The sequence below is a fragment of the Aulonocara sp. 'chitande type north' Nkhata Bay genome, linkage group LG11 (assembly GCF_057382095.1).
Source record: "Aulonocara sp. 'chitande type north' Nkhata Bay isolate Kocher_YH1m ecotype deep benthic linkage group LG11, A_spYH_male_GT1.1, whole genome shotgun sequence".
Classification (NCBI taxonomy): Eukaryota; Metazoa; Chordata; class Actinopteri; order Cichliformes; family Cichlidae; genus Aulonocara; species Aulonocara sp. 'chitande type north' Nkhata Bay.
This window is the reverse complement of record NC_141354.1, coordinates 28,198,796-28,226,751: the sequence shown is the minus strand read 5'-3', so window position 1 is coordinate 28,226,751 and position 27,956 is coordinate 28,198,796. Positions and strand designations below refer to the sequence as shown.

The following is a 27,956-nucleotide window of genomic DNA, read 5'->3' as shown; positions in this document are numbered from 1 at the left end:
AAATGGCAATGTTACACAACAGACAGCCCTAACTATTTTGCCCTTCCTGCCATCCATGTGATCTGTCGTGGTTAGTCCTGTATGTCCTCTTAATTAAATCACAGAGCGGGTCAAAATATACAAGAGGCCTGGGGTGCTGGATGCAGGATTCTGGGGAGTCTGTTTTGGGGAAAGTTGTTTCTGGTATTCATCCAGCTTAACATCTTAGATGCTTGTTTGCCTTTTGTTGGCCTTTAATATCATTGGTACCCAGTGAAAAGCATATGTGCATCTGTGATAATAGGCATGTTTTATCGTGCACTGCTCAGTTTAAGATCTTTGCTGTTTGCATATAAGATGTCTTCTTTAGCAGTGGTGGAAATTAAATGTGCAAAATAAACAGGTATGTGATTATTTTACAGTGCAGTCTTTATTCTGGACACCCAAAATTTTCTCTGAGTGAAGGTCTTGAGCCACACCTCTGTATATTTGGCTAAAAATGGGAAATATGTGGAGTGATTTATTGAAACATGTGCAAACACAGTATATTAGGAGTATATAAAGTTTGGGATCATTCTCATGCTAGAAAATGACACTGTTGCCCATCAAATGCTTTCTAGATAGTAGTGCAAAGTGGATCAAAACCTTATGGTACTTTTTTACCTTCATGATTTCATACATTTTTACAAGATCTCCAACACCACTGGCTGAAATGCAGGTCCAAACCATGACAGAGCCTCCGCCGTGTATTACAGATTGCTGTAGTTGTACCTGTTGTACCTCTCTGCTGACCTCCTCCGTAGATACTGATGACTTGAACCAAATATTTCCAATTTATGATTCATCACTTCCATAAGCATTGTGGTGCCGTGGTTAGCACTGTTGCCTCAGAGCATTTCTGTGTGGAGTTTGCATATATGTAACTTAACCCCACAGCCCACAGGGGTACCCCTCCTCTAGTATCCTCTTAAGTATTGTGCTATTCATAATTTCTAAATTATACAGAATTTAATTCCTCTCGTGGCTAATGACAGAATTATCTTGTGTTTGTAGTGATAATAATACATTTCCCAAATCCTCCCGGAAAAAATAAATATCAACTCAAATAGTATCTATCCATCATCTACCCATTGCTCTTACCTACTTTTCTAGTTTGGGGTAGCAAGGGGCTCAAACACATCTCAGCTGTCACAGGGAAAGAAGCAGGGCACACTTTGGACTGGTTGCCAGTCCATCACACGGCCAACACAAAGAGAGGCAGATAACCATTCATGCTCACATTCACACCAATTAGCCTAACAAGCATGCCTTCGGACTGTGGGAGGAAGCCAGGGTACCAGGGGAGAACCCACAGGCACAGGGAGAACATTCAAACTCAAACAGAAGGGCCACAGCTGGCCAGTGGTTTCTATAACCATGAACCCTCTAATTTACTACAGAATATTGTAAGCAAAAAAAGATTTTGAGTGAATTAACCATATTTATTTCTACTTGTTAAATTTCTCAGTGTGAAAGAAAATGACAAGAACCGGCTTATGTCAATGACAAGACCTGATACATAAATTTAGAAAGTAAATTAAATGCAGGAGGAGATTTTTGGTTAATAAAACTCAGACACTTAGTGAGATACAACAGTTTAGTAAGAGTACAATAAACTTATAGCAAAGAAAAATAATATTAATTAGAAATACTATAGGTTTTTATAAACGCAGTCACATTTCCCCACTGTAATTTCTTAGACTTTGTTGAGTCTTGTTCCGGTAATCACTGTGTGATTCATAGTTCTGATTTGTGTTTCCCAGACATGACAGAAGCACAGGAAGTAACTGCAGCCACTAGAAGACGGAATGACAGCAGGAGAGGAAGGGACAGAGAAAAGAAGCGAGAGAGAGGGAGCGTGAGGTGGTGTTAGGGGAAGACAAGCACTCGTGGGGGTCCCAGCTTTTAAATAATTCAGAGAGAGACTCAGCACTCAGTAAGGGGAGGAGCACTGTCAGGTCAGCTCATTTCGCTGCAGAGCATAGGTGGGGGGGGACGGAGACAACTGTACAGCAGAGGGAGGGAGGAAGAGTGTATAAAGATAGCATGAGAGAGAAAGACATGCAGAGGACTGTGGAAGAGTTTGCTATTGTGTGCATTTATGCATGAGTGTGTGTTTTGTGCACGCGTGTTCACCTGTGTGTATGTGTGCTTCAGTGACGAAAATAGACAAAACGAAGGAGAAACAGGTCGCTTCCTCCTGGAGCTTTCTGGTTTCTCTGAGTCACTATGGCAACCGCCTCCTCCCTCCAACCCATACTTCTGTTTACTTGGCTTTTTTGTTCTCCCACGCACTTTTGACTTCCTTCCTATACCCCTCCTATTTTTTTTTTATTATTTGCTGGAGTCCCATTGCCCTTCATCGCCCCATTCAGTTATCATCAGATTGTGAGTCTCAGCTCTTTCTCAATACCTGGACACATTTGTTTCTTAACTTCCATTTCCAACTTCATTCTGTGCAGCTCAAACATGTATCAGAGGTCACTTTAGTGGCCTAAAGGGTAGAGGAGAAGGACACACAGAAGTTTCAACTTTCAGACTACAGACCATCCTGGGGAGCCTGTGTGAGGATAGGGATAGATGTGGGGTGTGGCAGATACCAGAGCATCAAATTAACACACACACACACACACACACACACACACACATACACCAGCCAGATTTCTTATGATTTACATTTACAGTTAATATTTTTTAATATAAGCAAAGCCAATGTAATCACATTTATAGCTTATGTTTAATTATCACAGCTACCACCTCCACAAATATTTGACCTGGAACTTTAACTAAACATAAAAATCCCATTAAGTTTGACAAGGTTACTATAAAGTCAGACTGAGCAGCACTCACACCCTAGGAGTGCTTATTATTACATTATGGTGATGTATGACTTTGTGCGGGGAACACACTGGCATCTCTAACTGAGATACGGAGTCTCAGAGGTATGCCACATCCTCTCCTCCCGTCTCCCCCACCCTGCTCCTCTGTGCGCCCCCCTCACCCGCCCCCGCCTTTCCAGCGCGTCGCATCGCTGAGCAACGTTCAGCACGGACAGCCAACACAACTCAACCGAGCGCAGAGCTTACCTGGCTCCGCTGAGATATTTATATTTTCCCCTGAAAAGGAAGGAGTGTGGACCGCCGGAAAGCCCTGACGTCACCATGACAGGTAGACAGTAAAGAAAGGTTTGAGTCGTGAGGAGGAGAGGGAGTTAACACTGCGGGCGTGCTTGAGGTGGCCTCTCCATCCCGGTGAACACCTTTCCGGGCTCGGAGCGCGCTCGGACGCACGTTTGACGATGGACGGCTGGCCGCCGCTGCTGCTGCTGGCTCTCCTCGCCATTGCGGGAGGTGAGTAGCCTACCTTGTCCACATAATGGCTCCATCGAAGCTCTTGTGCGTCACCCTCATAGGGCAATAAAACACCGCGCGTCTGTGCATTAAGGGAATCCGAAAAGGTTTCTTCCAAGTAATGAAGAAGTGAATGCAATAAAAAAAGGACTGGTTAGACGCTAGGGAGAGGCAGAGGTGGAGAAAGCGACTCTTTCACTGCTGTGTCACCATCTTTCTTTAAAACAGCAGCGAGCGCGACGGAATGATGTAGTGGAGAAATACCCACTCCATAGAGCACAATGAAAATACATTAGCAAGTGTAAAGGGGGAAAACACTTGCATCGTAAGCATATAAAATACAAGATATATTTAACCTGAGATTCTGTTGGGCTTAATATAATGCGTTTAGGGACGTGTGTGATGTTCTTCTATGGAATTACTGCTATTTCAGTGTTGAGTGTGCGGGAGTTAGTCACATTTTGGTAGATCAGATGAAAATGATACGTATTAAAAGACTTAAATCAAACTTATAATCTTTTCTACTGAAAATAAAACATGTGATAAACATACATGAGAAATTTACCAGCCTACTGCAACAGCTAAACCACTGTGGCATCAGTTAGCATATTCCTTCTAATTAATTGAGAGAGAAATAAATTATCTTATCACTCACTCGCCTCTCTCTCCTTCTCTCTCATTAACACTGAGGTCTTGCATTGAGTGGGCAGGTTAATAAGAGGCATGTTGGGCTAAAACAACTTCTTCTTCCTGTCATCAAAGGGCAAATGATGTGTCATCAGGGTGCACAGGGAAAGCCTTCTGTTTTTGCACAACAGCTTAGATGGATAAACCTATTGTTATGGGGCGCATGCATTGGGTGGTTATCTTATTTATGGCTCTCGCAGCACATTTAAAGTAAATACTGTAAGCTCTTAGGTTGTTTGGACATATTTTACCTCTGTAAGTTGGCTTTATTTTGGTGTCGCTCCAACACATCCGCTCAGTGGCTGAATTATGACTGCCTTAAGATTTTGTAACCTATCTACAGCAGAGGATAGAGCAGAGGCCAGCTCAGCAGCTCAGAGCAAAAGACTGCCTGTGCAGCAACACACACAGCACACACCTCTGTCCACTCGCGCGCATGCACACGCTTGGCCATCTGCCTTGCACTGACTAACCGTTCATCATCACCAAGGGCGAAAACATGCTGCTTTGACTCCTCTTTTACACCCTCCCCCCAAAAAAGACAGCTTTACACCCATAGTTCATCACACTGCATCCAGAGGAAATGACGAAGACAGATAGTACGAGATAAAGTGCTTCAACTAACATTAACCTGCCACTTATCACATCAAGCACCGGTTGCAGACGTTCTCACCGCACAGCTTTGGTAAAAATAGCAGCTGTATACTAGTTAAAGCATCCGTTTAAGATTTATATGGAAACAACATTTAATGCTCGATTTTGTTAGCAAAAATACAAAATCTAAAGTCTTTAGAGACATACAATAAAATGAAGATAACTAAAGAACATGAAAATAATCAAAAAATATCAGGAGTAACATTCATTTAATAACAGACTTTGTTTTACAGTGAAAATAATGAGTTCCAGTGAAAATCTAATAAGCTAAATGCCAATAAAAGCCTGAATAGAGCTAATTGTTAAAATGTCAAATGTCAAAGGACACGCTTTTTTGTATGAAGCTGGTGTAAATTTGCACAATATTCAATTCTTGCCCTATATTCGGTTCAAACAGAGGTGTTTGCACTAAAAATGCCAACATGAGATATCACTTTAAGGAGCCTCATAAGCTGTGGAGTACTAATGAGTCATCTTCCCTTAAGGGAGAAAATCTGATTAGCATCATCCTCAGAGACTATAAACTCTGTCCACACACAAGCACATGCAAACACATGTTTGAAGAAAAATGCACACTGGGCACATATAAACACACACACACACACACACACACACACACACACACACACACACACACACACACACACACACACACACACACACACACACACCTGGAGCTTATAAGGCGTTTAAGAAGTTTCCTACAAGCGAGCAAGCAAAAACACACAAATGTTAAATACTTAGGAAACACAACCTTTGCCTAGTTTGAGGCTTACGTGTTGATTTCGGTGTTCTTATTTAGTCATGTTTGTCCTTTATTGTAATGTTCACGTCATATAAGAGGCGAAGAAGGCAAGAGACATGTGAGAGAATCCATGCATTTCCCACAACAAAAATAGCCGGCATAAAAAAAAGGTGGTGATCGAATGAAGAGGAGAAAAGTCATAGGTTTACACCTCCAGAGCCACGGCATCATTTACTTACATAAGCATCCACACACACACACACACAAACACACACACACGGAGGAGTCTTGTATTGAGTGGCTGTGCAAGGACGCTCAAGGACATTTCACCACCTGTCTAAGAGGCTGCCGTGAGGATTTGGCCATCTCGCTGTGTGAGGAGGATGTCTCTTGTCATTTCCCCAACAGGCCATGCATAATAAAAAGAGTCTGTGGGGCTGAGCTGACCTAATGCAGGGGTTACTTGATATGGAGCAGAGTCTGCGACACTCATCAGCCAGAGATGTCTCTGCATCTTAAAAGATATTTTAATAAGTGCATGCATACACTGGAACGGTAGTCCTCTGCTATGTGTGAATGCACATCAACAAATCATCTCTGTGCTAGCGCTACAGTCTAGAAAGTTCTGCTCCTTTACTTTAGTCTGTCATCACTTTTTGGGGTTTTTTTGGTGCACCGATTTTCCTCATCTGATCTTTGCAGAATCTCATTGTTGACATGACAGCACCCCTGCTATCGTCTCGCTCAACCTCGCTTTCTCTTTCCGCGCTTTATCTCGCTTGCTTATTTTCTCTGTCTCTATCTCGTTGGACCGACTCCCAATACACAGCAGTAACAGGATCAGATCAGCGGGTAGGGGCAGCATCTGTGATTAAAAAATGTGCAGCGGATTCACCGCACGGGCCTGCACTCGCATGTGAGAGTGTGCGTGATTCCATGTGTAAAACCCTGTGCTCTCATGTGTGATTTGTGCAAGATTGTGTGTGTGTGTTTATGTGAATGAATGTGCAGCAGTAGTAGCAAGAGCAGCAGCAGCACACAGCAGTGTGGCCCGGGAGATTAAAGGGAAGCAAAGGGAGAGCACAGAGGTTTAATAGAAACTTAAGCAGCAGAGAAGAAGAGGCAGATAAGAGACGTTTGGAAAGTTAAGAGTTTTAAATCTGACCTTGTCTAAGAATATTTAAAAAAATAAAGGTGGACTTAAGTCGAGGCAGGTGTGTGCTTACCTTGCACTGATACAGCTTTTTGTAGAAGTGCATTCAAGATGACGCACACCTTTCAATAAAATCAAGAGACGAAAAAGACTTTCTAACTTCAACAAAATGCGACATTAAGAGTTATGTGGAATCATTTTTGCAGTCAGTCCTCTTGTTGTTATCTATTCATGGGCACATTTTTGCTGCAGGCGCTGACCTGGTGCAAGCGTGGCCTCGCGATTTATGAGTATCTAAACGACAGTGCAAATAATAGCTGCGACGAGAGGCATAATGCATTTCAAGTGATGCATTTTATTGCAGCCCCTGAAATAGGCACCGCTGTTAGAAGGCCATATCCTGTCATCCAGCAGCTGAGCTCCATGCGTTTTAATAAACAAATGAAAGCTATTACTGCTTATTTACAGTATGATTTCTGGATGAGTTAAACTGCAGCCTCTGACGGCGATGCTTTGCAGCCTTCATTATTCTAAACTATTTTAGCATATTCTCCTCAAATTTCCCTTGATGTGACTTCAAAATGAATGAAACACTTTCCACAGCAGCAATATATTCTGTTTTGTCCCAGTGATCCACTGAGCTAATATCACTCATGCACCTATATATTAGAAAAATTCAAACCTAAGATGTCATTTTAATAGCTCTAGCATATAGCTAGAATATTTATGGCATTTGTAGCAACAACAGTCTATCTATAAATCTAAATATGGGCGTATATCTACGTATCCATGATACATGGACACATTTTTTTTTAAATTTGTCAACAAATTAAATAGTTGTGTTGATCTGTGCATGGTTTTCTCTTAATATTTATCCAGGTTCCAACTAATTTGTTTAAAAATTAATGTTTAAAAATGAACTCAGATTTTAAAAAAATGGTTCTTGGGTAAATAATTGAATTTATGTCAGATTATCATTTTGGCTTCCAGTGATTATAAAAACAAAATAAATGAAAGAAAACAGCTGTTATTGTGTTCCTGTTTTTGTTTTGTGACATGCACTCTCCTCTTTATTGGGCACACCTGTTCAGCTGCTTGTTATAGCTCGCATGGAGACGACCTGCTGAAGTTCAAACTGAGCATCAGAGTGAGGAAGAAAGGTGATTTGGCATGGTTGTTGGTGTCAGACAGGCTTGTCTCAGTGCTTCTGCTGGGATTTTCCCACATAACTATCTCTAGACTTTACAGAGGAAGTTCTGTGAAGAAAATATACCATGAGCTGCAGTTTTCTGCGTGAAAATGTCTTCTTGATGTCAGAGAATGACCAGACTGGTTTGAACTGATGGGAAGGCAACAGTAACTCAAATAAATACTTTTTGATTAAATTCAATTCAGTTTTATTATATATAGTGCCTCAAGCCACTTTATATTCTAATGTAAAGACCCTTAGAGTCAGCTAAAGACAAAAATCAGGTGTGATGCGTCTCAGTTTCTGCTGCAACGCTCAGATGTTCAGATGTTAAGGTCACAAACAATATGAAGACGTGTTGTTTACACCAAATCCCGCCGTGTAGTAATGGCTCGTTATAGTGGTGCATTGTTGCCCCTCCCTAAAATCCAAACACGATCGCAGCCAAGTCCTGGCAGGTTTCATTTAGCTCAAGCCAGGATCCTGCAAAGAAAGGTTTTGGTCAAATTAAATCGTCTCTAGAAACAATCTGATTTCAAGACGTCACGCCGTGAAGCAACAGCAAATACTGTGCATGGTTTGTCACTTGTTTTAAAACAGGTCTTTATTCATTACGGCATGTTTACAAAGTCAGTCACTGATCTAACCATATAACTAAGATCTAAACGCTGGTCAAAAATAAATCATGATTATGATCTTTGCCATATCCGTGGATCTATTAAATAAAAGGTTGAAAAAAAATTCCTTTAAAAAAAGCTGTTTTTTTTTTTTTAAATTAATAACATGTGATGATCAAAGATTAAATGCATCAACTAATGTTTCAGCTCTAATAATAGAACAACATGCTGGAGTGATTTGTCAGTGCTTTCTGTAAAAAAATGAAAACCTCTGTGGTTATTAAAACACAACAAACTCGACTGACTTTACATCTTTGTGCGCAGCGTGGAAAGACAATAAAGCTTCAGGCTGCAGTTAGCCCACAGTGGAATGCCTCTGTTTTTGTGCTCTGATATTGCAACTAGATGGAGGATCAATATTAATATCTCAGTTCTATGGCCACTACAGAGCCAATTGGGTGTTGCCAGTACATCAGTGGATCTCTCCATTATTGACTTAAGAATATTTCAGCTGCAGCCAAAAAGCCTCTTTAGCCGTCGACAGAAAGGAGGGCAGAAAATGACCCCAGTTTCCCTCCAACCTTTTCTCATTTGAGCGAGCTGTATAAATAGAGATCATCACTGTAATAGTCTTAGTGGGATAATTCAATTTAGATCTCGCCTCGCCTTCATTTTCTCCACGTTTGTCTTTACAGCGTGTGCTCTAGTCTCTAAGCAGCATTAGAAATTATAACCAGATGCTGTCAAAAGTAAAGATTTTATAAACAAGTTGTTGGGGACACAAAAGGTCCATCAGCACGCTAAGATTAATGGCTATTTTTAAGGACGAACGGATTGAAGGGGCAGACATAGGTATAAAGCAATCTGACCTAATGGCTACCATCTTGTCTCTTCCGGTCCTCCTGTCACGGAAGCGTGTGCGTGTTTGTGTGTTTGCATGTGCACGGTGATGTGTAACTTCCCTAGCTTACGGGTCTAATGGGGAGCCCTGCTGAAATATTCATAATGTCACATTAAGTTTGCAATATCTGCTCTGGAAAACAAATATAAAGCCACCTGAACTACCAACAACATTAGAGCCGTTCAGTTCAGCCTTTAGCATGTGGAGACAGAGGCACATCAGTCTGTGGTTAGTAGCATTATTTGAGTGTTGAAGATGAGCGGCCGAGTTAATGTGTTTGCACACTGAGCAGGCTCGAGTGTGTGCGTAGTTTTACATTAAAAAAAAACGAGATAAGAAAAAATGAATCTTTCTGCCTGATTAGTTGCAGTGCTGTAAAATATTGGTGTATCCTGACCCCATGCTCATTTTTGCTTAGTTATTTTAAGCTATTTCTGTAGTAAATGCTCTAGTTCACGAAGAAGTGGTAAAACATGGCGTGCTGAAAGTGTTGTGGTATCTATCTATCTAAATGAAGTACATGAGGCAAAAACAGAGTTTGTACAAATCAATATTTGATATGAATACCTTTATTCTTAAACACAGCCTGAACTCTCTTAGCCAATCTTCAGGAAAAGTTCTCCGGGCTTCTTGAAAGACCTTCAAAGCTCCTCTGCACATAGTGATGATCATTTTAGGTCAGTGTTAAGTGGCTTAATAAATGTAAAAAAACATCTTCTAAAAATGGTCAGGTATAAGGACTGGACTTAAATGAATGACAAAGCAGCCGATGTTCAAAGAGAAACTTTAAAAGATCTTCAGTAAGCCTGGAGAACTTTTGCTCATGAGTGCTTTAAAAATTACAAGAAAGTCTGTCTCTACTGAAGCAAAATACAAAGAAATGAGGGACTTAAGACTTTAAGATAATTAATTACATTTTGTCTATTTTACTACATAGTACTTTTATAGTAAGCAGAAATCTTTCATATACACGTATGAGCATGGTTGAATGAACCGTGCTCTTCCTTTTTTTCCTCTGCCAGTCTGGCTTCCTGTCTCATCCGACAGTGTTATTGCCTTGTGCTTCCGGGAATAATATACATTACTCATATGGTTCTGACACAGACAGCAATGCTTATTTCCCTGATGAATGTGTGTCCACAAAATGGCACACATGCACGCATAGAAAAAAAAAGCCAGCTCTTGTGCACAAAAGTACAACACTCATGCTGACAGGACTTGTATTGATGATGCTGATTTAGCGAAGGAAAGGGCAATAAATGTACACTGGCTGTCAGCGACAGCGAGATGGAGATAACAAACAGGATGGGAGAAGAAACGGGCTGACTGGGATGATGAAAAAGATGGTAAAAGTGTTAAGGAAAATGTGATGACAGAGAAAGAGCAGAAGATTAAAAAATAGGGGATGTGGGAGCGAGGGATTGCATCGAGAGGTCACGGGGTATGAATAGAGTCCTTATTGATCCAGAGATAGAGGCTATCATTCCTGTTCAGTGAACACAGCAGCGCTACAGGGCAAAGAGGAAGGGGAGGGTGGAGAGCAGGGGATAAATAGAGGAGGACAGAGTGTCACAGAGGAGCCGGAAACATTCAGAAGAAGTTTGGTACGTCTTCTTTCCATTTCTGTGTTTTAATTTACCTTTTGAGCTCTCATGTTGCATTGCAAGCATCAAAATCAGACCAAATAAATATTGTTTTAAAGTTTTCTAAATACAGTTTTTGTGGTTTTTTATGTTATTTCTATTGGCAGTGACTTCCATTCATCCATAGCCCTGTATAAAACAGTTCTTTTATTTTCGCTGATTCTTGCTATGGGTAATAAACAGTGTCCTGTCTGGGAAAATGTTTATCTCTATCTGCGCTAAAGTACAATTTTTTAAAACAAAAAGACTGAAATCCTTTACGCTGTACCAACTGAACTCTAACAGTTGTTAATTAATTCAAATTTGATTTATTTTTGCGCAGATTCATGGAGAAATTGAGAGTCTAAGCTCTTTGTATACTTTTTAATATCATTGTGTTCATTAAAAAGAAATAATTTTACCTACATCAGCTTTCACGCGTTTGTTTTCCTGCAATGTTAACGGCCTTTAAAAGAGAGTATGACAACATCGGTACAGTTAGCAGCCTGTGTTTATCTTCAGGGGTGGAGCGTGAGGGTGAAAAGACGCAGCGCAGGGATGAGCAGATGCCAGAGAGACAGGGAGTGAAAAGCAGGAGGGAATGAGGAAGGAAGCAGGAGGTGCAGAACAGTTGTTTTTCTCAGTGCATCACTCTCTCAGTGAAAACACCCCCCCCGGAAAACCCTCCCCTCCTGTGTGTGGTGTTGTGACAGCTCTGCCTAAATTCAACCACTCACACAGATAGGACTACAGTCTGCTACAGATGGAGGGATGGGAGGGGGAAGAGACAGGGGAAGGGACGCGAGAGACTGAGTGAAAATAACCCAGAGCTACAAAAGAGTGGCAGTTGGGGAGAAGTGCAGCAGGGCAGAGGAGAATACATAGAGACAGAGCAGCGGGACGAAGTGTGTGATAGAGACAGGAAGGAGAGCGATAGAGACATACAGAGTGGTTGACTCATTCTCGTGATGTCAGATCTCGTAAGATCTATGCATTGAGGTGTGCTGACGTCCTCCAGCCGCCGGTGATGAGCAATGTCGCGGCTCTCAAAAGAAGCACTTACGGCACCACAGACTTCAAGCTCCAGTATGTTTGTATTGCAAATCCAATTTGATAAAACACCTTTTAAATAAGGCCAAGTGAGACACAGATGCCTGCAACTTTGGTGCTTCCTGATAGAGCCACACGATGATGATGATGATGATGATGATGATGCGCTTTCATTACAGGCGGCCTTGGGGCAGACACAGAGGAGCGGTTGGTGGAGCATCTCCTAAACCCAGCGCATTATAACAAACTGATCCGTCCTGCGACTAACGGCTCTGAGCTGGTTACTGTGCAGCTGATGGTGTCTTTGGCCCAACTCATTAGTGTTGTGAGTATGGACACGTCTGGGATTGAATCTGTGTGCATGATTTAATGTGATTTTTAGAATTTAATTTGGATAATAGAACAAACAACATAAACACAAATGGTGATTCATTTAAATTTCTGTTTTTCCTCCTGGTAACCTAAACGCCAGAATCTTGATTTAAAACTCAAATTAAACATAATCACAGACAAACCAGCAACACTGAGCAGTATTTGAATATTGTGACGCAATGAATATTGTACTTGTACTTGTTACTCTCCACGACTGCAAACAAGCCTCAGACAAAGGGTAACGTTGCTTTTGTCTCGAGGCTGAAATTCTCTGCTCAGGTTTGTTTGTTTTTTTTATTTTTTTGTTGTAAATTTAACGGCTGCACCGCCGATGTTGCACATAAAGATGATTTATAGTGATGAGTTCTAGCCAGCATATATAAAAGCAGTTACAGGATTCCTTCTGTGGCGCGGGAGGAGCTCTCTAAAGAGAAATTAATCTTGAAGACATCATTAGGGTTATCTTTGGCCTCAGCTTGAAAACAACATTTATTTCCCCCTATTACAAAACTGGGACATGGAGTTTGAAGGATGTTTTCTGAAGCTTGACCCTGTTTAAACATACTATAAATCAGGACATCTCATCCTCACTGAGTCTTTTACATACAAATAACAATGAGCCGCTTCTGAATAAATTCATGCAATAAAACTACAGCTTTTAATGTGAATGTGTTCCATTGCAGCATGAACGAGAGCAGGTGATGACCACCAATGTCTGGCTAACACAGGTGAGAATTTTGACTCCCCATCTGATCTAATCACTGCGTACCCAACATTATGCTACATGGAAAAAGAGAAGGCAGAAAGCTTAGTGAAATGCAGAGAAAACAATGAGTAAATATTTATTTTTAGGTGTGTTTTTTTCTTAGATTTCACAGTGTCGCAGCTAGGTCAGTGGACGTGAATCACAAACCGCGAGGGACTTGGACGGTAGTCATAAATGTGACTTAGATAAACACAAACACACACATTGAAGGTTCCTCTCTCTAAAATTTACTACTGTACGTGATGAATTTCATTGGATAATCAAGTTCCTGAAGTGTTATCACACCAATAGTACACGATTCACGGATGCAGTTACTGGGGTGGAAAGATGCATTTTTCTTTTCCGTGTTGTTGCTGTTTCTGGATAGCTGAGTATGACCCTGCCAGCAATCATGTAGAGCTTCAGTTCAGACAAAAGTCGACAGGACTGGTGAAGAGAGACATCAAAAAAGAGAGTCATGCTCGTCCTCAAACAAAATCCAGAAGAAGAAAAATAAGAGATGGGAATTTACCAGAGAGTGAGAAATGTACAGAAAGACATTTCTGAAGCTGAACTCATGTTTCTGCGCTAATGTTGTGATTTTTGATGTTCTGTAAAGTCATATGTGACCTCTTATAGCTGAGGTATATAGCTATTTGGGCTTAATACTTATAATAATTTATTCAACAACATGAACATATTCTAGATATTCAGACAAATGACCAAAGACTGGCTTAAGCTGAGATTCACAAACCTAACAACTTTGGAAAAAACCCCCAAAAAAAACAGCAAAGATGGGTTGTAAATAAATAATAAAGAAAATCCAAGGATTTAAACTCTTTGTTTCACTACAAAATTGTAACTGTGATGAGCTGATAAGCAGCAGGACTGTAATCTATTTCTATAGCTCTAAGGATGCACATTCATTTCCCAAAAGAGTTTTAAATTTAGTTGTTTTGTTTTGTTTTTTAAGATCACAGGATATTTTTCTTTAGTCTTACTCTTCTTATCTTAAGTGAGCTCTTGTCCAGAGAAGCCATCTTTGTTTCTGGATCTTTTTTAAATATGTCTGCAGTGGAGTCAGTGCAGTGAATATTACATAATACTGTTTTTTGTCCTTGTCCCCTGAGTATAGAGATTTCCCTCAGATTCTCTGAATCTGTCATTGATTTGATCTGCTGTAGACGATGATTCCACAAATTATTTCCAATTCTGCACAAAAATATTTTATATTGTAAAACTCTTTGGCCACATAGTCTTACTAGGAGTTGTGAACCCCTTCCCATCTTTCCTTCAGAAAGACTCAGCCACGCTAGGATGATTTTGTATACGCAATGAAATTCTTCTGTTTAGAAAACTGTATAATGTGGCCATTGTTGATGGTGTATATATTCAGAAGAAAAGGTCAAGTTTTGAATACCTGGTCAGGGCATGCAAGGCAGATAGCTAAAGCCATACGTCAGGTGTTGAAGGACAAGGACATATTGATGAGAAGTGGGCATGTGGACATGGAATATATGGGACAGCATACACTGAAAGACACAAACAAGTGGCTGGGATAGTGTGTAGGAACATCTGTTTCCCAAGTCCCGATGGGAGACACCACCAAAGGTGGGTAAAAAAACCAAAAAACCAACAGGCTAAGGTCCTGTGGGATTTCAAGTTCCAGACAGACAAGCAGCTGCTGGCTAACCAACTAGACGTAGTGCTGGTTGACAAGGAGCAGAAGACCACAGTTGTGATAGGTGCGGTGTTCCCACCGGACAGCAACATCAGAAAGAAGGAGCCAGAGAACAGAGAAGTGCCAAGGGCTGGAGGAACAACTGGAGCAGATGTGGAAGGTAAAGGCCAAAGTGGTCCCAGTTTTAATAGAAGGATTAGGAACTTCAAGCCCGAAACTGCAAGACTGGCTCCAACAAATTCCAGGCACAACAACAGAGGTCTCTGTCCAGAAGAGCGCAGACCTAGGAACAGCTAAGGAACACATGCATACCACACCGTCAGGGAGTGAGAGGGAGATTTATATATATATATATATATATATATATATATATATATATAACCGTACTTAGAACTGCTTTATATGAAAAAGTTTATATATATATATATATATATATATATATATATATATATATATATATATATATATATATATATATATATATATAAAAACTTTTTCATATAAAGCAGTTCTAAGTACGGTTGTCACACACTGGCACATAGACAGACACACACATGAGCCAGATTAGGATTTATGACGTGTAACGGAGCATAGAATCACCATCAGTGCTCTATGGATTCTTTGCCATCAGAAAGTAGGAGTGCCAAGGACAGCTGTCGTGAGCCGAGACAAACTGTAATGACCACAATGCATCACAGTTACAGAGGACAGTCTAGCATGAGCAATACAGCTCCAACCTGGTTATACCACACACAGAACTGTGGTAACAGGTCACAGAGGCTTCAGTGTGGCAATGTCAAAGTCTGATCCACAACATGGAAAACAAGATAATGTTTGTCTTTTACACAAAGTTGCACAGAGGACTCAGATGTCTGCTGATGCATTCACATGCACCCACACACACATACCTGGGAACAGCTGCTGCATTATAATCATGCTGAGTGGTTTGCGGCCGGGTGTGTTTTAAAGACCATTCAGGGTCAGGACAGACATGAGTGTTACTCTGGCTAATGGTAGAAGTGTGATGAAGGTGCAGGTTGGGCAGATAGCATATAACGTACCTTAGGCTTATCTTTATTGCAACATGTCATGTTGACCAGTGACTGAGTGACGAACACAAAAAGACAAACAGACACACCTTCTCCTGTCTGCTTCTCTCAAGATGTCATTTCCTGCTGTGTGGTTGGCAGATGAGTGACTAAGCGTTGTGTTTTTATTGGCCTTTAGGAGTGGCAGGACTATCGTCTGACTTGGGTCCCCGAGGAGTTTGATGGAATGCTGAAGGTCAGGCTGCCCTCCAAACACATCTGGCTGCCTGACGTGGTGCTTTACAACAAGTGAGTCACTCTCTCGTCCACCTGTCCTCACTTTGTAAAGATACAAACTGATAGTGCATACACTGCACCATGAAAGTACAGAACAAGTCACCTGCACTGCATACATCAGCAAATGAAGTGATGAGTCGGTGCACACAGTTGTTCCACAAGAATGCAAACTTCTGTCGTCTTGTCTTTTCCACTTGTAAAATATATGAAGCTTATTTGATGTGCTCGCTGAGAGTCTAGATAATTACCATTGCCTCTCTTTTAATGTGGCTCTTCTATCTTGGACCAATGGAAGGATTTGAAATTACTTCTACACTGTCATACAAATATGCAGCCATCACTTTTAATTCTGCTATTGAGAACAGATTACCTTATGAAAAGTCTTCAGGGGTGCGCATGGTTGACTTAGCCTATTATGCACCTCCAGACCAAAACTTTTCTGCTGGGAATTTAATGACTTTCAGCCTTATTCCTGTCCCTACCGTCTGTGCATAGTTCCTATCCCATCAGCTGCATTCCAGAAACCATCCAGTACTCCTGTGCTGACATACTACATCATACATTTTTATGTGTCGATTCATTTGTGGTTTGTGGTAACTAAATACAAATTTACTTAGGTCCCGAGGACCTTTAACAAGTTGGCAAGATGAGCGGTAGGAATCACTCATGTGCAAATGAGTGTACTATCACATACATAGTACATAAATGATAACGTCCCAAATAAGCTTCACTGTAATGTATTACACAAAATGATTAACGTGTAAACTTCATCCGCATGTTTTGTTAATTAGAATTCTCCTGCATGTCTGAGAGAGAATGGGGATGTTGCGGACCACTGGTCTTAATGTAATGGAAACTGAGTGTCAGCATACAGTATGTAAATCAGCTCATCAGAGCACAGCGATCTGTCTGGCCTTCTCCTCTTTCCCTGCTTCAGGCCTTACTTGACTAAAGATTATAAGATCCCTGACCCAACTAACTCTGGAAAAGTGATCCCGTTAATCCCGTGTACCCCAGGTTGGGGTGTTATCCTCCATGACTCCGATGAGTCCAACTGTCAGTCCTTTAAACTGGAGGATTAACTCAGCTTATGCCACTACCACACCACTTTTTATATTATTATTTCATTTGGAGAAAAGATGAAGCGGGTCATAGTGCACTGAAAATGTGCAGCTATGTGTTCGTGCAGGTTCCTCTTTTGTATGTTAAAAATATTCTTGCTGCATGTATTTTTCTGCCATTATCGTAAGATGACATGAAATTCATACAGCTCACAGTAGCTTACATGTGCTGTTTAATCAAGCCCAGATTACCTTAAAAATGATGTCTTCTGCCTGGACTTCACATTCATTTGGTTCCTTATCCTTCCTCTGTGTGTTAATATAAGGAGTCTGTCACGCTGCTAACCAGAGAAACCTCAAAAAGTCACACCCATAACTTCAAGATTCGTTAATGTGTCGCTGAGGTCTAATGAAGCTGCTGCATAATAAGATAAAGCACTACCACATTACCCTATTCAAGAGGCCTGGAAGAAACATGGCTCCTCATGATACTCTTTTATTATTTAAATCATCACACCAGCATCTGGATTTATGTCTGACTCCTGTTTTTGTCTTTATCCTCTCTGACCTTGTCTCTTAGTGCTGATGGGGTGTACGAGGTGTCGTTCTACTCTAATGCAGTGGTGTCTTACGATGGCAGCATCTTCTGGTTGCCCCCGGCAATCTATAAATCAGCCTGTAAGATTGAGGTCAAGCACTTCCCCTTTGACCAGCAGAACTGCACGCTGCGCTTCCGCTCCTGGACCTACGACCGCACTGAAATCGATCTGGTGCTTCGCGCTGATGTAGCCAGCATGGATGACTTCACCCCCAGTGGAGAGTGGGACATCATCGCCCTGCCGGGCAGACGAAATGAAAACCCAGCTGACCCTACTTACGTGGACATCACATATGACTTCATCATTCGCAGGAAGCCTCTTTTTTATACTATCAACCTCATCATCCCGTGTGTGCTCATCACCTCGCTGGCGATCCTGGTCTTCTACCTGCCCTCTGACTGTGGCGAGAAGATGACACTCTGCATCTCAGTGCTGCTGGCTCTCACCGTGTTCCTGCTGCTAATCTCCAAGATCGTCCCACCAACTTCACTGGATGTTCCTCTGGTCGGAAAGTATCTGATGTTCACCATGGTTCTGGTCACTTTCTCTATCGTCACCAGTGTATGTGTCCTGAATGTGCACCATCGTTCTCCCACCACACACACCATGCCCCCTTGGGTTAAACTAGTGTTCCTCAACAAGCTTCCTGCCCTGCTCTTCATGCGCCAGCCGAGAAACAGCTGCGAGCGTCAGCGGCTGCGTCAAAGGAGGAGGGCGCAGGAGCAGAGCGAGGGTGGTCGAAGTGGAGAGGCAGGGGCCTTGATGGTGGGGCTCGGGCTGGGAACTGCTGGTGGGAATGGAGGGGGGACCTCCACAGTGTTTGGTAAGGAGGACAGTGACCCTTGTACGTGCTATGTGAACCGCGCGTCTGTTAAACAGTTTGGAGGGGATCTGGGAGGTGCAGGAGGGGGATCCATCGATGGTCTAAACAGAGTCAGAGAAGGTCGAGAAGGGAGCTCTGGAAACCTTCCAAGAGGGAAGCAAGCAGCTGCAGGTCCTGCTTTGACCCAGGCCCTGCTGGCTCAAGCCTGTCCAGGCTTTGAGGAAGCTGTGGAAGGAGTACGCTTCATCGCAAATCACATGAAGAGCGAGGATGATGATCAGAGTGTGAGTATTATCTGTTGCTTCATATCAGAGCCTGGAGCTGATAGTGTTGCACTAGATTTGTTTATGTTTTATAGCTGGTTAATAAACTTCACTATCATAGTAACTGCAAAAATAGCATTTGACAGCTGCTCAAAATAGATTTTTATGTTGACAACAGATTAAATAAATTAGGACCAGATTAGCTAACTGTCTGCATCAGTGCAAACGCCTCTTTTGGGACCAAAAATCTTCTCTTTGCTGCTGAAATGTGTGGACAATAGTTTTTGAGGAGCTCTTATTGTATATAAATTTATGGGAAAATTACTCAGAGTGGAAAATTGAGCTAAACATATTTCTGGTATTTCGGTATTTCAGTAATGCAAAATTCATAAAGGCTATGTTTGTGTTACAGGAAATATGTCTTTACTTTAAGATGTAATTTGCAATATTTTAGGGAATTTGGGCCACAGTGAAAACTGCAGAGGACACAAAAGCCTCTCAGCACTGTGCACACAGAGTTGTGCAACATAAAAAATAATGTGAATTAATGAATTTATTTTAAACTCTCTTTAGCATCGGCTCTATTATAGAATAAACAGACATGTCTGCCAAGCTATTCGTGGGACTCAGATTTCCCTCATATTAGAAAAATATCAGAATTTTACAAAATGCTGTTCAGGATTTTGAAGAAACATGTTTGTTGCCCACTAAACTATTTGATTCCACAGAGGGGAAAAAAGAATAAAAATTAGAGGGATTTTAAAAATAAAGATCTTAAAGAATAAACATAATAATAATGCCAATGACAACAATGTTTTGCCCAACATATGTACTTTACAGTAACATAACTGAGCAAAACACACCTGGCACCATATTTTAATTGTATATATATATATATATATCAAAAATAAAATTTAAATATAACATAATGCAAATATAATAAGGTGGGTGCCACTGCTGGTAGATTTGTCTTTGCTTCAATGTCTGCCTTTAAGAAAAAAAACAATTCTGTTATACTTTTAAATTATTCATATTCTTATTAGCCCTAGCTGCTAGCTACCAACTGAGTTATTATTATTTCTTTAAATGATAACTTAACTCATGGCTAATGTAGCTATCCAATATTTGCTAGTAGTTAAAGGGCTAACATTCATGTGTTCACTGGCCAAGTTGACTTTTATAATAATTGTTTAACACTTAAGTGTTGTTGAAGCAGGAGCTTTACCAACTTCATGTTTTTCATAAAGTGTTGTTCAGATTTGTGAAAATCAATTCAGCTGCTAGTGAGGTGAGGGGCTGTATGCTAGCTGTGTAAAGTTGTGTGCCATCTGGAGGAGGCAAAGGCCGCCCTGATGGGATCAATACTTTTGCAAATGAGTATCTAATCCATCCAATCTCGTTTTTAATATCTGAGCCTATTTTTTTAACAACCTGATTGCCCACAGCTGCCGCTGAGTCAGTCTTTCCTTTGACTTTAATAAACACCTGTAGGCTTATATGTCACATAGAAAAAGCAAGAGCAATGTGCATTTACACACATGACACAGTAACAATAACTTAAAATGTGCATCGGTCAGGACAAAAGAAAATGTTGTGTTTTCTTTGAGGAAGCTGTGGAAGGAGTCCGCTTCATCGCTAACAAACCTGTGCAAACCTGAAACCTGTCATACACAGGTTTCAGGTTTGCACACTGACCCATTTTGTAATAAAGCAGCTCTTCTCTGCATAAATCCTGCAGTCAACTTGAGCCTTGCTGTATAATGTTTGTAGATTATTCACTGACTAATCATTTCTACTCTGTTTTGAGCTGTGAATTTGCCCTCCTCCTCATAGACTGTCCTGGGCATTATTGATGTCAAAAAGCTTTTTCTTTGCTTATAAAACTGGAAAAATGTTGTTTTTAGATAGTTTAGACAGTTAGTTTTGATTACCTGATAACAGTCCACTCACATCTGTGCTGTTTTCTGTGATTGCAACACCACTAATTTATTCCTCTCAGTAAATCTGTCTTTTTTGTGTAATCACAGACTCAGAGATAGTTATTATCCCACTGTAGCTGCCCTGCTTTAAAAGACTGCGATTTTACTGTTTGTGCTGACCTTAGCACTTTAATCAGACACTTTCTTTGACTGATAGAGCCTTTTAGCAGTGAAAGAAATTTTTTTAACCTTATATTGTAAAATTATATTGTATTGTAAAATTGGTCATTGGGTTATTTTGGGGGGATGGGGCTTAAATTATCTAGTATTTGCTAACTGTCTCCTTATGAAAAGAAACACAGCTCCAAATAAATGCTTTTGTGCTGCTTGTCTACTTTATTTGTTGAGCAGCAGCTTTTAACTTAGTGCTATTCCACTAGCTTAAAAAATGTAATCCTGTAAATTTAAACAGCAATTTTGGCAAAAACAAATGACATTAAAAAAGTGTATTTGATGTGGTGCTGCAGTTTACAGCTCTGACACCATGCATGCTAATATAGCCTGTGATAATGTGAGATGAGCACCAATAGTATCGGCTGATAATACATACCTCCATATCTATTACTCAGATTCAACTGTGTATTAACATAAAAAAATTATCATGTCTCCGTGCGTGTGAAATCCTGCCATAAACAATCTTCTTTTATGCGCATATGTTACCAGCCATAAAAAGTATCCAGAGCAGCACAGATCAGTGCCATATCATGTTATAGTCAAGACCGAGCTGTGCGACTCTGCTGTTTAGTACTGCCATTTAAAATGCAAGGGTTAGTACAAAAGGCCAGAAGCAAAGGAGACAGATCTGGTGATGCAATCGTAACCCTCTGAATATTCGACACAGACATGTAATTATAGCAGCAGCGGCAGCATGACGTGTGCATAGAGAAAGAGTACAACTGGTAAAGAGCTGGAATAGAAGAAGCGAGTCAGCAGAGTGAGGGTGTTATTTTTTATGTCTTATCCTGACCGCATCTTATTGGAGCGTGCGTCTGACATGGGAATTAATAAACCGCAGTAATTCTGTCTATCACTGATATAGTTACCATCCCATCGCCTTTAAAATCCTCCCATTCCCAGCGCAGTGCATGGCTCATCATTCATTCCCCTCTCTCTTTAAGTTATCATCACAGGGGTCACAGTTTCAGAACACCCTCTGTTTCTCTCCGTCCTCCATCTCTCTCCAGTCTCTTACATCCTTCTCCTCCTCCTTGACTCGTGTCAGACCTCATCAGAGCTGTGTAGCTGAACGAGTCTCCATTCACATTAACACTTCACCTCCATTAACGTTGCGTCTAGTTAAAGGCAGACGGGTAGGTCGAATGATAATGAGCATGACTGGACTTGAGAGTGGGATTCTGCTCACCTTAATCTTTCTCTTCACCCTGTTCCACAACCACAGGTGAGCGAGGACTGGAAGTATGTTGCCATGGTGATCGACCGCCTCTTCCTGTGGATCTTTGTGTTTGTATGCGTGTTCGGCACGATGGGCATGTTCATGCAGCCGCTCTTCCAGAACTACACAGCCAAGACCATCAACATGCCAGGTTGACCATTTTTCCCCAGCCACAATCACGCTGACAGACAGCTCCCCGACCAATCAGCACAGCAGGACATGGGCCGGAGGCGGGGGGTGGGTCTGGGTTTTAATGTGTCTATGGTACAGGAACCGGAACTGGAATAAACAACAATCACATCCATTACCTTTATAGTAACAGTTTTTGCAACAAACGATTTTTCTCCTATGAAGATAAAGAAAAACACCATCTTACTCTTACCTGCAGGTTTTTGGTTGTTGTTTTTTTTGTCCAGATGCTTAATGGTGTGACCTCTTTCTGGTGGAAAGGTCTCTCCCTGCTTCCCTCTTCAGCCAGCCAGGGAGTGAGGATTCTCCGAGTTATTCCTTGTTGAACCTTACGCCAGCTAGTTAACACCGCATTACACTGACTGCTTAAGTGACACGTGACATACCTGTCTTCAGCTACGACAGACGTTACTTATTCACTATGTTAATTGATGTCAGTATCAGAGAGGAAAGGGAAGTTTATATCAATATCAAGGTTCTTATACTCCCCCCCCCCCCCCCCCCCCAAAAAAAAAAAAAATCCACTCTGTCAGTAAACTGATTCAATATATTTTATCATAGCATAGCTGCTTACCACAGTATAGCATTGAGTATATATTATTAAGATTTCTCTATGTTTATTAGATCATGCAAGGATATGACGCTAATAGAGAGACTATGGTGTGTTGTATGATTGTATAGATATAACCAGAATGTGATATAAACTGTAATACACAGCCTGTGATGCGCACACTAACACAATATGTGTAAAAGCAACAGATTGTGAAGGAAAAATATATAGAAGGTAGTTGTACTTCGAAAAGAGCCAGGTTGCATTATTACATAAAAGTCAAAGGGATGAAGTAATAGATTATGCATGGACGGTTTTCTGCTCAGACTGTTGTGCACAGTAAGTAGAGAACAGCCGCAGCCTGCTGTGCCAGAGTGCACAGCTGCACTGAGACGAGTCTAGCTCCTGAGAAATTGAGGAAGCTGAGCCAAGAGTGTGGATATGGGCTCCTATTTGATGGGCGGTGGAACATGGTGGATTGATGGGAGGTGTATCATGGATATTAAGTCATGTCACAACTGTTCATTTTCTGTTATCAGAGCAGGACAAAGCCTCATTCGCTCGTCATTTTCTCCTCTCTCCTCTCCTCTCCTGAATATATAATTCTGCAGTGGATTTTGTTCGTGTATGTAATGTCCAGAACATATGTACACATGTACATCTGTGAGATACAGTGTCCAGAGGAGCATAACACATGTATGTATCCCTCCCATCCTTCCACCCTTTCAATTAATCTCTGCTGTCCTCTCTCCAGTCCCGCTCTGTTTATCTGGTCTTCCACGGGCGCTCACTTCTGACATTTAGTCCACTTAGAACAACAGCTAACTTCCAGTCATTAGTGCCGTATTCTTTTTGTGGCAGATTTCCACAATCTTCACAGGATCCCTGACAACAAAGACGATGCAAAAGGTCTTTTCAGGCACACATGCAGTCGGGTGGGGGGAATTAAATTTTTAGTAAACAAGAGCAAAATGCCAACAGGAGCAACAATGAAGCAGTCCTGGCAAGGCAATAAGTTGTGCAAAATCACAAGCAGAAAGGGTGAATGCCGAGGAGAAAAAAAAAGCAGGATAGGCAGAGACAAAAGACTCTTGTTATTAGTGCAATGGAAAGGTACGATAAACCTCTGGAAAAAGGCCATCTCCCCAGTCACTGTCATTTGCTACAGGTTTCCTGGCTTTATGCAGTCGTGTGACCAACTCTGCAGCTCAACTCAGTTTTGGACTGGAAGGCGTCTCTTGCTGTGTCTAGGGCGGATGGGATTACCCGCGGGGGTTCCCGGGCAGATCCCGAACAAGTGTGAAAAGCCTATCAGAGACCTGTGAAAACTGTAGGCTGCATGTCTCCACACGGAGAAAGTGCTGCTGTCCACTCTCTTCTCTTTCTCTTTTTGACCTTTCCACTCTCCTTCCTTTCTCTCTCACTTCCTCTCTCATTATGCTTTCCCATCTTTCACCTTCCCCTTCCTGACTCTAAAATCTGCTCCTGTGCACACCTTAACCAGTCCAATAAAGGTTGTAGGTTCAGATTAATCAAAGTATGTCTGCGTGACATGTTTTCACATGAAAGAAGGAAACATTTCCTGGCTTTCTAACACTGATGCTGGCAACTTCCTTTTTTATATGAACAAAAATGCACACACACTCAGTCACACAGTACTTTTTTTTCTCTTAGGAAGCAGGGCTTTTAAACAATAATGTGTTTAAAGCCCTGTCAAGGTCACTCTGGGTTCTGATTATTCTACTGTGAAAACAGGACTGTAGGTAGTTCTTATCTACACATATAAACCTGACATTTTTAGTGCAGAGAACCAGTTTGAATAATTCACACCACAGCAGGAATAACTGTCTCTCATATCTTACGCTTAGCAATACTTAAAGACAGCATCTTAGAATGTGTATTTCGTAAATACCACATAGTATCTCCGGTCTGCATCCATCCACCTCTGGCACAAACTGCTGTACCCATGTGGCAATGCAAATTAGAAGTAATGCACCAAAACCGCTGGATTCAGAGGACCACTTGCTGCCACCTGGTGCTCGTTGTTTGTTCATTCTCGTTCTCTTCTGTAATAATGCATAGCCAACTTGTTTGAGTAAAGGTCACATTTATTTTTTTCGGGGAAGGGGGGCATCCCTTACTTAAATGTGTGACAAGATGCACGAAAAGAGCAGAAAGAGAGATATTCACATATTCAAGAATGACAGCTCTTGAAACACTAAAGATGTTCACTTTGCAGTAATATTACAGTTTGAATGAATTCAAGAGACATTGAAGACAAAACACAACATTTATTTCTCTATTAGAGGTTTGTTTGTGTGTGTATCTGTGTGTTTGTGAACTTGAGGTCCATGACAGGATGTCCCAAACGGGCCTTCTCTCTCTCCTTAAGTGCTTCCTCCCTGGAACATGTGGGATTTTTAAGTGGAGACTCTGGGCGAAGGGTGTGTTCACTTCTTCTCTTGCTTGTCATTGTACTCCAGGAAGAAGTCGTTACAGGCCACAGTGAGAGCTCCAACCAAAATGATGAACTCTGTAAAATCTACCTCTCCATCATTGTTGGAATCCAGGTCTCCCATAATCTTATCCACAGCTTCCTTATCCTGGGCATTCTGCACGTATCAAGATACAAAAAAAAGCAATGTCTTTTCTGTACACATAATCTACATTTGCATCTTCTCTTCCTAAGTATGAACATGTGCTTTCTTACCCCCAGATAGCTGCCAAGCTCTTTGGTAAGCATTTCTTTGAGCTCACCCTTGCTCAGTGTATATTTGTCCCCGTCATTTCCAGAGTACTTATGGAAGGTCTGGATCATGAGCTGCATGGCATTCTCCAGGGTGGAAGCATTCTCAGAGTTAGGCAAAGACATTCTGTAGAGGAACAGAAGGGTGGGTTGAAGATACAGTAAGAACAGTTCATGTCAGTACATGTGCTCTGTCAAGCATTGGGGGAAGCATGGAAGTCTAATGCAGAAAAAAATCAGGTGAGAAAAACCTGTCTGTCGTTCTGTTTTGCACTTAAATGTGTTTGCAAATATGCATTCAAGTAAGATGAGTTTTGCACACAGTATTTGGGCAGAAACCTTATCTAGCTTAACAGTTTCTTCATCGTGTCCTGGCCCTGATAAGATTTTGCCACAGATAAAAGGATCCTGCTCTGCCAAGGTTTTTGAACCTCCGGGAGTCCGGACATAGTCAGCAGCAACCGGACATGTGAGCCAGCTGATAAGAGTGAAACTCTAAGCTGGTTAAAAAGCCCATCCACTGGAGAAGATGTATCGGGGACACACAGTGGCAACCTGATCTGGCTTTTACTTTAGCTTTACCGGATAGCAAAAAAAACACCACAAACAGGTGTAGGTCCTACCTTTGTTGAACCTGTATCACCTGTGAACTGTGAAGACTTTTCCTAATTGTCAATCACAGCTTATAGTAGTTTTCACATAGATTTTATTTCCCAAAACAAATCAGCAGGATGTAAAAATGACTAAAAATGCATTTTTGGCATGCTATGTCTTTCCGATGTCTAGTTAACCAGTGAAATTGTTTTTTATAACTTATCAGTGAATCAACTGAAAGTTCTCCCTGTCCTTAGTGCTCTACACGAAGGTACTCGACAAGTGATGAACTAACAGACATGCTCTAGCTGCATCAGCACCAGTATGCAATCATAATTGGGAAAAAAGACAACAGAGAAATGTGGAGACAGTTGAAATCTGTCCCTCTGTTTCTTACCTGAGTGGAGGATTAGTGCTGGCCTGCTGCTCAGGTGCAAAGAGAGGAGGTAAAAGCAACTGTTAAGGAGGATGAGGACTACACCGTCTTAAATACATCCCTTACTCCACCCATCCCACTTACCCCTTCCTCCTCCTTCTCTACCCCCTCCACCTGTTGCCCCTCTCCTCTCTACCTTCTCTGTTTACGCCAGAGACACCTGCTATCCGCTAATTGGACATACACAAGAGCCGGTTGCAGCTACAGAAAGACTTAAGGTAAATTGAGGTATTCACAATAAGTCTACAAGCCAAACCTGCCCTAATGTGCTCAAATGTGTTGAAATAAGAAAACTCACTAAAAAGAGAAGAAGTGCTGGAGAAAAGATCTATTTGTTTCCAAATATTCATACGTTGTCTAAACTCACTCGACCAACTGCGCGCTCCAAGCACAATGGGCTGTTGTGCAGTGACAGTGACATATTGCTTACCGTGTCACAGGTTGCTATTGAAATAGTGGATTACCCTGCTCCTCTGTTGTGCAACCGCTTTGTACTTCATGTCAAAACAAAGGAAAGGCTTGCAGGAAGTGCTTAAAATACTGCTATACCAAGGCAAAGATTAATAACTCAATAGCTTATCCAAAAGCACCTGGTTTCAAGCAGCAAAAACATTGTTAGGTTAATTGTAGGGGTAGGATGTTCACTGGAGGAGGGGAGTGCGGCGGAGGCTCATGCTTGTTATATTATCCGAAGGATCAGAGTAGCACCGATGAATGAAGCCATCGCACCTGGCAGTCATGCAGAGAAATCCCCACACAAAGGAGAACATGACAATGCGAGGACACACACACACACGAGCACTTTCACAAGCTTGTTCACACCTTTGGCTTCAAAATACACCATACATGCAACAAAAAAAAAGCACAAATAAAGACATATTTGAACAGGAACAGAAAAAATTCTTGAAATAGTTCAAGACACACCTTTAAAGCTGCACACCACCCTTACACAAACCACGTGAAGAAAACCGAGAAGCAAGAACAGAGAACTGGAACAGAAACATACTTTAAATAGTTCGTGTGAGGCATCCACCGGACTTGGAGACATCTGGATAATGGTGAGAGCGAGAGCCAAAGACCATGAAAGTAATTGCGTTTCTGAATGAATGATAGACAGGCTTGTGCTTAAAATTAAACATTAAAGCTTTTCATATGAAGAGATCATGTTTTAAAGTGCAGTGATGGTAAAGCATCTTCTCATTAATGAGTCTTTG

General features: G+C 41.4%; 2 protein-coding genes across 3 annotated transcripts; one reads left to right on the top strand and one right to left on the bottom strand.

The window, feature by feature from the left end:
• Positions 1–3,046: 3,046 nt before the first annotated feature.
• On the top strand, positions 3,047–22,914 carry chrnb2 (cholinergic receptor, nicotinic, beta 2). Of its 2 annotated transcripts, none has more exons than XM_086311742.1 (6): positions 3,047–3,368; positions 12,166–12,311; positions 13,042–13,086; positions 16,012–16,121; positions 17,751–18,876; positions 22,234–22,914. In XM_086311742.1, exons 1-6 carry the CDS (start codon positions 3,317–3,319, stop codon positions 22,381–22,383), a joined length of 1,629 nt encoding a protein of 542 aa, XP_086167868.1. In that variant the 5' UTR covers positions 3,047–3,316; the 3' UTR covers positions 22,384–22,914. The 2 variants fall into 2 exon arrangements, with proteins under 2 accessions (XP_086167868.1, XP_086167869.1); XM_086311743.1 differs by lacking the exon at positions 3,047–3,368 and adding an exon at positions 11,816–12,022.
• A 2,156-nt stretch (positions 22,915–25,070) lies between these two features.
• On the bottom strand, positions 25,071–26,776 carry s100t (S100 calcium binding protein T). The gene is made up of 3 exons (XM_086309987.1): positions 26,704–26,776; positions 25,677–25,839; positions 25,071–25,578 (listed from the first exon to the last, which is right to left on the bottom strand). Exons 2-3 carry the CDS (start codon positions 25,836–25,838, stop codon positions 25,417–25,419), a joined length of 324 nt encoding a protein of 107 aa, XP_086166113.1. The 5' UTR covers position 25,839; positions 26,704–26,776; the 3' UTR covers positions 25,071–25,416.
• Between the last annotated feature and the right edge of the window lie 1,180 nt (positions 26,777–27,956).

Excerpts from the sequence above, each read along its gene's own strand:
- chrnb2 (XM_086311742.1), top strand. The coding sequence starts at position 3,317 with ATGGACGGCTGGCCGCCGCTGCTGCTGCTGGCTCTCCTCGCCATTGCG. Across the intron at positions 16,122-17,750 it reads GACGTGGTGCTTTACAACAA|TGCTGATGGGGTGTACGAGG; the intron begins GTGAGTCACTCT and ends CTTGTCTCTTAG. Across the intron at positions 18,877-22,233 it reads GCGAGGATGATGATCAGAGT|GTGAGCGAGGACTGGAAGTA; the intron begins GTGAGTATTATC and ends CCACAACCACAG.
- s100t (XM_086309987.1), bottom strand. The coding sequence starts at position 25,838 with ATGTCTTTGCCTAACTCTGAGAATGCTTCCACCCTGGAGAATGCCATG. Across the intron at positions 25,579-25,676 it reads AGCTTGGCAGCTATCTGGGG|AATGCCCAGGATAAGGAAGC; the intron begins GTAAGAAAGCAC and ends TGATACGTGCAG.